A 9,573-nucleotide genomic window follows, 5' to 3' on the forward strand; every position below is an offset into this window, starting at 1 on the left:
ATAAATAAATGAATAGTGGGGTGTGCGTATTTATGTAGATGCAATTCCAGCTGCCAGTCTTTTAGGGTATGTCTCTACCAGCTTTGCACATCTAGAGACTGAAGTTCTTGCCCATTCTTCAGATTAGATGGACAGCGTTTGTGAACAGCAGTTTTCAGATCCTGCCACAGATTCTCGATTGGATTTAGATCGGGACTTTAAACCATTCCATTGTGGCCCTGGCTTTATGTTTAGGGTCATTGTCCTGCTGGAAGGTCAACCTCCGCCCCAGTCTCAAGTCTTTTGGAGACTCCAAGAGGTTTTCTTCCAAGATTGCCCTGCTGAATGGCCGCTCCTCACCTTCAATGCCGCCAGACACGCCCGACATTATAGATAAATAGAAAGGTGATGCTTTAAATGTGGTTATTTCACGAACGCAACGGGAACAAATCAAATCTTCAATTGACAGCAGAAATGAATCGAATGCATGTTATAAATTAAGGCTTTTAGATTAAGTAGAATTTCCGGTTTATTTGAAACGTCTGCAGAAAAGATCGGAAAATGAACGTTCTGCATCTGAGTGTCAGGGATGATTTGCTCCTGAAGGTCCGTCTCGAGTTCCCCGGGTTCTTCTGATGACGATAAGCCGTTTTGGGGGCCCGTAAAAAAAAGAGGAGAACCTGGCAGTGTAGAGGTTGTTGGGCCTGACATCTCGAAGCCGTCAGAAATGATGTCCAGAGGTCTCAGAAACATGTAAAAGTGGCAGCAAGGGTCTGGCTCCAGCAGCTGGTGGGTCTTCTGCAGTTTCCTTCTAAATTGTGCAGAGTTTCCATTTTATTGCTATTACTCCATTCAGCTAAATAATAAGTGAATGTCACATGTATTTATTAGGACTAGGAACATATTAAGTTTGTTGAAGAGCGCCATCAAAATAAAAAATTCGATTAACATAAAACACATGGCTTGGGATCCATATAGACCAGTTCCGGTCTGAATGAAGTGTCAAGGCTAGTGCACCCCCTTCTGGCCAAAGACAAAAGTTGAAAATGAAGACGCAGACACTTGATATTTAAAATAGTTTTTTTATGGGCCAGTACAAAATATTTTACAATCAAGGGCCAATAAAGCAGCTCAACATATTTACATATAACTATTTACATTCCACTACTCTACATTCCACTACTCAAGGCAGAACTTCAGGCCGACTGAAGAATTTGGTGCCTGGGGGCAAAAAAAAAAAAAAAAATTAAAATATACTACAAACATACATACAGTTACAGTATAATTAAATATACACACATACATACCTTGGGGAGCATTTGTGATGTGCAATACAGCAGGGCTAAGGCTGGGCTCGGTGGTGCTGTCTTGAGCTGTCTCTGAACCCTTTGCCTGCGGAAGTGAACAGGAAATGACATTGTTGACATGGAAGGACCTGCTTCGTACTAAGAAACCTTCCAGCAAGACATTCAAGTTGTCATACAAGCCAGGGGTTGGGAAACTAGCCGCTCTCACTTACAGCAAACATTCCCAGTGTGAAATAAAAACTAATGATGTCTGGGAAGATCCTCAGTCATCCAGGTGAATTTGTCTGAAAGTTGAGGCGTGGCAACTGGAGACACGTTTCATTCTGCATCTGATTGATTGATTGACAAAGTTCTGTGGATGCCGAATGAAACGTCTCTACATTAAAGAAAGAAAGTCCAGTTGCCACGACTCAACTTTCAGACAAAAACCAATGATTGTAACTGGTGAACAATATTATTTTATTATAACATGTACACATTGAAATAATGCATAGTTTACAATGAAAGTGATTATCGTACAATAATGTTTCAATATACAAGAATTTACGTGATTAACAGCAAAAAGGAAAATAATTCGACTGTAGAATTCATAGTGATTATATTCCAACCACGCTAACATGAATCTTACTAAGATACTGACGGCCACAGGTAATGTCATGCAGCACGCGCTCGCATGCACACACAGTAAAGTGATTGACGTTTGTGAGTAGCCACGTTGTGGGTGAAGCTGAACTTACAGGGTCTTTGCTGCTCCTGCCCAGGCTGAAGCACAAGCGTAGGCATTTCCTGACGGCCTTTTTCTTGCTCACTTTTGGGGAGAAGCTGCCAGTCTTCCCGGGTTCAACAGGGGTTGCTGTGGAAGAGAAAAGTTCTACATCAAACTGCATACAGCTGCTTCACTGCACAACCGACAGGCAAAGAAGGGAAAGGTTTCATACAGAAAAGGTATGTAGGACATCGCTGAAAGACAGAAAGAGCAAGCAAAGGGCACCACAAACACCATTCAGAGGGCTGATGGGAAACCAGAGAGAACCCACATCCACATTTTCATATAGAGGCAGGAGAAGTCCCAGAAGACCCTTAAAACCTACCTGCAGTTTCAGACTGGGGTGTGTTTCTGGGGGTTCTATTCATGAACTTGTTCAAAGCCCCATTAATCACCTCTGGAATGCAAGACAAAAACCCCATTAACACTTCAGCCATTAGAGTTCAATGAACAAGCATGAATTTATTTTCCGCTTGGGTCTCACCTCTGAAACGTCTGCCGTGACTCCTCCTGAGACCCGAGTGCGAGCAGGACTCATCCACAGCATTGGCTGGGGGGGAGAGGAGGCCACCAGCCTCACTGCCCAATATGGATGGGACCACACCTGATATGGGGGGGAGAAGGACCATCACATGTTGTACTTTTTCTACTTCCACATTTACAGAACTTTTACAAAAGGTCTTTCGCTAGTTTAACCCACATCACCTTATTGAAATTTGGCTGCTTCCTTACCAAAGTACTGAGCATTCTCTATAAAGCACTGCACAACAGCAGCCTGGAGCTTCAGCTTCCTCTCAGTGCTGCCGTTCATCTTCTTTGTGCCCTCAGCAGAGTGCAGCAGGTTAGGGGCAAAGACCACCGAGAGGTTACTGCTGTCCATCCTGTTCTCTGCACTCCTGGACCAAATGAAGACATCATTTCATCAACATGTGAAAAAGAGTGAAGAGGGATGTCCACAAACACTCTGATAAGACAGCGTTACTGCTCCTTCAGCAAAGGCCACGCCAGAACCAGACAGCTTTACATGGCATTTTGAGGCAAAGATTTAACAGTAAAGTAGGATCTACCTTTTAGAGACACTCTGAAGGAAGCTAAAAAAGTACTGCAGAGCACTTAAATTCTGTTCAGGCAGCACACAGGACAGCAGCATGGTAGCCTTGGTTCTCTCCGCCCACGTTGCCAGCTTCTGAGCTTTAAGAAGAGCTCTGTGAAAACCCACCGGAAGGATGGGCTCTGGAAGCTCCCTGAAGAACTGCTTCAAGAGGCCAGCCACGTCCAGGGGGAGCGCTGAGGACAGGCAGTCCTCGCCCTGGTCCAGCTTAGCCTGCCGAGACACAACACAACCCTGTCAAACGCCGGCCAAGGTCCCCGGGCTAAAAAGAGGAAGGTCAGACGGAGTCATCACTCACCTGAAGAGCCTTAATACGCGCAACAGAGCCGGACTTCCTGAAGATGCCCTCTGTCTGCACGTGTTCCAACAAACTCGTACAAGCGTCCAGCAAGAAACTGAAAAAGAAAAATTTACACTTAATCACCACCGAATAAACCAAGACACCATACAGGTACAGACTGGGTCCTATTTTCATATGAACACGTTCATCTCAACTGTTTCTATACAGGTCAACCTGGTCCAAACTCACTGTTCAGTATTCACAAACATACCAACAAAAGAAGAAGAAGAAGAAGAAGAAGAACTCACCATGGTACGCTGCCATAGTCCTGCACAACACAGTGCTGCAGAGCATCCAGGGCAGTTCCAAAAAGCTTCACCTGGGGCACAAAAAGCCAACTTTCATGTGCAACCCTGAATTCCCTCTCCATCACATGGACACTTGTCCCCCTGAACGTCCCGGGTTCAAATGCATGAAAACGCTTACCGAGCGCGCTGCGGACATCTCGCTGCTCCGCTTTTTATTCCGGTTCTGCAACTTTATTCCGAATTCGGAGCGGAGCTGCTTCAGCACCGTCCGCCGGGTGTTTTCTCCGTTCATCGTCACAGAATAATTCCCGCCAAACTCACTGTACGCAACAGTAATAATAAATAGTGGCCCGATGGCGCTGCGTCGCTCGATACTCGTTACTTAGCAACAGAAATGAACCTATAAGCTGCATATTGCGTGGTTTAAATACAAACCAATAAACTGCTACACTACTACCCACACGTAGTGGAGAAATCCTGCTCAGGCTGTGAGCAGCATGGTGACATAAAGCATTTTAACACAGAAATAGAAACTGCACGAGCAGACATTTAACAATCGGAATTATTATCATGCGCAAAGTTATTTCTATGCAAACAGTTTGAGTAAATATCGCTATAAAAATGCATTACTTAAACAGTAGGAGCATATGAAGAGTGTTTGAAAGTGTCATATTTTATAAGTTTAACTTAATAAGGTTTTCCATCGGGCCACAGTGCTGCCCTGTTGTGATTGGCTGAAAACAGGTTTACAGGGAAAGTTGTGCCATTTTCTTATCGTTACAAAGTCATTTAAGGTCTGTGCACTTTGCGTGTTCCTTGGAAAATACATTTTCTGACTACATGTGTGTGTTTTTCTCAAGTTTGGACCCTTTTAAAGGAATTTTTCTGTAATGAGGAAACCATTTTGTGGATGAACAAGGCGAGTTGTTTTCACTATTCAAATAAATCGAATTCCAAGTGTAGTTTGAAACGTGCATTTGAATGTGTGTAAATGATGAGGTCGTCTGAAGTGAACAGTGAGCTGCGTTGTGTAATTTATTAATTTGGTTTCTCGAGCTGACACCAAGAGATTTGCAGTGCCACGTGTATTCTGTACAGACACAAGGTCGCGTCAGAATATGACGTCACATGTCGCTTCTTTCTGCCCCTCTCTCTCTCTCTCTCTCTCTCTCTCTCTCTCTGACCTGAACCGGGCCTCCAACCCACTAACCCAGGGGCCCGGCCGGGGGGTGATCAAAGTTTTATAACCCACATCACTTTTTACAATAACCATAAATTGATCAAACAAAAATACAGAAACATATTTCACAGAACACACTTCAACATTCTACAATGAATGAAACACCCGGATTGTCATTATACTTCCCTCCCCAGAATACAGGTAACCAAAATAAGTCTTTAGAAAATTAGAAAATAAAAGACACAAAGCGCACATTTAAAGAAATATACTTATAAATGCAACCATATTACTCCGGCACACTTGCAGCATTGCGTTTTTAGAGCAGGTCTCTACTTGTGTGTTCTCTTCATAGTTTTGCAAAAGTAGAAAGTAGTAAAATGTAGAATTCAAATGATTCCAGTGTAGGTTGGAAAAAACATGGCAAATTTTTTGCACTAAAAAAAACAATTAAACTTCTGTGCTCTGATTGTATTTGGATTGAAATGGTTTAATATTTCAATACATTAGTTCTATTTGCTGCATTATAAAAGGTACTGTAGTAAAGTAATATCTGCAGAAAAGAACGTTAATCACTGTTATTTTGTATTTTTATCTGGTCTTTTATACAGATCATCATTGTTAACGCATTTGTTGGTTTGTTGTGTGTTTCAATAAAATAAATGAAAAGTGCTGCATTGTTGTATGGTCATTGACAAAATTGGGATTTAATTGGGATTTTCTTATCCCAAATATTTAAATTTGTATTTTAATAAGACTCGGACTTTAAGTGTATTTGACTTATTATATTAAGTTCTGACTATTGTACTTTGCAGTCACCTCCAATTTTCGTTTCTATTGTTGATTACTTAAAACATTTAAATGTATGTAAGAAAGGTTTTTAATTCTGACCATTGTACATTTAAGTTGACCAAACTTGAAGAACTTTTTTCTACTGTCAATAACTGAAACCATTTGAGGCAATCACTCACTTTATCCGGGTCTACAGTGTGGTAGCTTTAGCAGAAGTTCAAAAATAGCATCTCTCTGGAAACGATGGTTTAAATATATAAAGTATCAGATTGTTCCAGTTCTCCCTCACTAGACCTGTAATTACGATGTGTAGGAGAAAGCCAAACGCCCTACAAATCATCCAAGACATTACAACCGGAATACAAGTAATGCAGGAGTGCAAGAGAGGCCCCATTACGAAGGGCCGGATGTGCACAACCATGCGTGAAGTCAACAAGATTCTGCCAATCAATCAGTCTGGACCTGTGGTACTATGTCCCCTCAAATCTCTGGTCCACAAGGATGGACATCCATGTAAATATCACACGCCAAAAAAGCAGGTAATCAAGAGTGTTTTCAGTTGTTGACAGTAAGTCTGGTTTCCATGACACCATTCTTCATGGTCTCACATATAATGTAACGTAGTATAATATAATAAATTACATGTGTGCATTCAGTAGCATGGACTGCAGAGGTTACTGTTCAGTGATATTACAGAAAATGACACAAAGATATAAGCTGTATTTCTTATTCGTATATTGAAAAGTAGAATAAAAACAATTTTTGTCATTGTAATCACAAGTTTCTAGTTTCAATTTCTGACCCATTTTGGGTTTCATTCAACCCAGCAGCGTAGTCATTTTTAAGTAATAGTTGGGTTAAAAATCACAACCCAGTTAAACTTGTTGGGTCAAAATAACCCAGCGTTGGGTTGGTCCCTTTTTTACCCAGCGCTGGGTTACCAAAAGAACCCAAATTGGGTTGTTGGGGTGTAGACAGCGCAAAAGAATAAAAACATTTATTTCTTATATAGCCCAAAATCACATACAGTACGTCTCAATGGGCTTTGACAGGCCCTACAGTTGACACCCCCCACACTTGACCCTCCTGCACACAAGGAAAAACTCCACACAAAAAAAACTCTAGTAGAGAGAAAAAAAAGGAAAGGAAGAAACCTTGGGAAGGAGTGATACAGAGAGAGACCCCCTTCCAGGGTAGAGTGAGCCTGCAAATGGTGTCAGTGCAGGGTTGGGGATGATATAATAATAAGTCCTACAGTTGTAGGGTTGGAGAAGTCCAGAATGTAGTCAGTGTCATGGTCTAGATTACGTGTCCATAATGATGCTACTGGTCCACTTGAAGATCCCTGAAGCTGTAGTTGTAACGGTGGTGGTGGCTGTGGTGACCCTCTGGTTTGTTTCATGGTATGTCCTCGTTTAGCAGTTGTCAGGAACCAGGATGTATCTGCTTGTCTCTTCACTGGGGTCTGCCAGTAGTCTGGGTGCTTGATTCCGTGTCTCGGAGAAAAACAAACAGAAGCAGCGGCAGACGGTTGCACTGTACGACCGATACTGAAATATGTGGTTATAGTGGTATATTGGTGCTACAGTGGCCCGGTACCCTAACTAGGACAGCCTAACAACTAGGGACTTTATAATTGACACTGCGTCGAAGTGAAATGAGTGTCTTGGACTTTAACAAAAAGCCAGAGAAAACAGATAGGTTTTGAGATTGTATTTAAACACTGAGACTGTGTCTGAGTCCCGGACACTGACAGGCAAGCTGTTCCACAACTGCGGAGCTCTATAGGAGAAGGATCTGCTCCCAGCTGTGACCTTCTGCACCTTTGGTACCAGTAGTGACCCCGCACCCATTGATCGAAGGGGGCGTGGCAGTTCGTAAAGAACCAAAAGTTCACTCAGGTACTGTGGGGCGAGACCATTTAGAGGTTTATAGGTTAAAAGTAGGATTTTGTAGTCAACCCTAAATTTGATGGGTAACCAGTGCAGTGATTGTAAGACTGGGGTGATGTGGTCAAATTTCCTGGTTTTAGTTAGAACTCTGGCTGCAGCATTCAGTACTAGCTGGAGTTTACTCATGCACCTACTAGAGCATCCAGACAGTAATGCATTGCAGTAATCTAACCGTGATGTAATAAATGCATGGACCAACTTTTCTGCATCGTGCATTGAAATGATATTTCTTATTTTCGCAATTTTCATGAAAAAAGCGCCACATTATGTGTGCCACCATGGTGGTAGTAGCCTAGCGGGTAACACACTCGCCTATGAACCAGAAGCCCTAGGTTCAAACCCCACTTACTACCATTGTGTCCCTGAGCAAGACACTTAACCCTAAGTGTCTCCGGGGGGGGACTGTCCCTGTAACTACTGACTGTAAGTCACTCTGGATAAGGGCGTCTAATAAATTCTGTAAATGTAAATGTGTGCTTTTTTTCCACGCTGTAACATGTTTGGTCTGTGTCGTGGAGGAAACTGGTGAAGCTTACAGAGAAGTGCTCGCCTGCTCAGAGCTCCCCTTTCACACTGTGTTTCACCAGGGGTGATGGATAAAAGCAGAGGACACATTTTGTTGTGTCACCATGTGCTGTGCTGTGTATCACAATGACACTTCTTATCTCTGCATCCCTGCCACATCAACACCATCTGAGCGTCTATTTTCTGCAGCTGGCAACATGGCCTCATAGAGCGAGCCTGAGCCAGGAGCATGTGGACATGCTCACATTTTGCATTGCAATGAAAAGTGTCTGAACAAAGGGAGCGAGATAGAGTAAGTGTGTGTGTGTGTGTGTGTGTGTGTGTGCCAGAAGGGCCATCTCAGCAGAATGAATTGCTCTGAACCCAGACTGGTTTGGACCTAGGAGGTTGTTCTGAGACAGATGGAGTGATGGCTGATGGCGCCCGGGTAGCAGTGTGTGGGGACAGTGCTTTGCTCAGTGGCACCTTGGGATTCGGATTGTGGAGAGGATTGGATCCAGTGGACAGGTAGCTGGGCTGCCTATAGATATGATCTGGATGATTTCATCTGATGTAATTGTTGAAAATTGTTCTTCAGATGGTAGAGTGGGGGTTCTATTGGTGGAGGTTTTGAGTGGGCTGAAGCCCACAACACTTGTGGGTTTTGCTCTGTATTAAGCCGTTTTAGCAGAGAAAGTGAAAGTGAAGCGATTGTCATTGTGATACACTGCAGCACAGCACATGGAGCACACAACAAAATGTGTCCTCTGCTTTTAACCCATCACTCTTAGTGAGCAGTGGGCAGCCTTCTGATTACGGGGCCACTTCCTTAACCGGATCAGTAGGTGACAACATAAAAAGAATGTCATGTTGAAATGAATCATGTAATCGATTAATCATATAAACAGATCATGGCAGAAGGAGAGACTACTCCACCTAGGAAGCGCTGGAAGTCTCCTGTGTGGGAATATCCAAAGGACCACAGAGCTTGCAGAAAAAACAAGGGGGTACCCCAGCGGGGATTCTACAGATAAAGCTGCCACAATTCACCACGTTTTGTAAAACACGCGTCTCTACAATAAAACGGCATAAAAGGCGGCGTTAATGCTGCCAGGAAAAGAAAGCCATGTAGTGTTGTAGGCTTATGTTTTCTTCTCTGGCAGTCTCATAAAAAGAGTTTGTTTGCATAGATCCTAAAATGGTAACTCCCATAAAGCGTGATCATTTTATTAAGTAGGGTCAGCAGACTTTTTCTCCAACAAACCATGCAGAGGGTGTTCAGCAGTAGTGGCAATATTCTTATATAAAGTCCCTGACAAAAGTCTTATCTATTTTGTAGAAACACCTGCTATTAACCTGACTTTTAATTAATTAGTGTTCATAGCTCATATGAAAAG

The 9,573-nt window shown here is 42.8% G+C and overlaps 1 protein-coding gene across 1 annotated transcript; it reads right to left on the minus strand.

Moving 5' to 3' along the window:
• Positions 1–1,141: 1,141 nt before the first annotated feature.
• On the minus strand, positions 1,142–4,807 carry LOC114797097 (rho GTPase-activating protein 11B-like). Its single transcript, XM_028991744.1, has 10 exons — positions 3,930–4,807; positions 3,752–3,822; positions 3,462–3,558; positions 3,120–3,376; positions 2,785–2,948; positions 2,537–2,656; positions 2,378–2,449; positions 2,024–2,139; positions 1,287–1,371; positions 1,142–1,200 (listed from the first exon to the last, which is right to left on the minus strand). Exons 1-10 carry the CDS (start codon positions 4,041–4,043, stop codon positions 1,163–1,165), a joined length of 1,134 nt encoding a protein of 377 aa, XP_028847577.1. The 5' UTR covers positions 4,044–4,807; the 3' UTR covers positions 1,142–1,162.
• Positions 4,808–9,573: the final 4,766 nt, after the last annotated feature.

The sequence above is a fragment of the Denticeps clupeoides genome, chromosome 9 (genome assembly GCF_900700375.1).
Source record: "Denticeps clupeoides chromosome 9, fDenClu1.1, whole genome shotgun sequence".
Taxonomy (NCBI): domain Eukaryota; kingdom Metazoa; phylum Chordata; class Actinopteri; order Clupeiformes; family Denticipitidae; genus Denticeps; species Denticeps clupeoides.

Excerpts from the sequence above, each read along its gene's own strand:
- LOC114797097 (XM_028991744.1), bottom strand. The coding sequence starts at position 4,043 with ATGAACGGAGAAAACACCCGGCGGACGGTGCTGAAGCAGCTCCGCTCC. Across the intron at positions 2,949-3,119 it reads CTTCAGAGTGTCTCTAAAAG|GAGTGCAGAGAACAGGATGG; the intron begins GTAGATCCTACT and ends CATTTGGTCCAG. Across the intron at positions 2,450-2,536 it reads TCACGGCAGACGTTTCAGAG|AGGTGATTAATGGGGCTTTG; the intron begins GTGAGACCCAAG and ends CTTGCATTCCAG.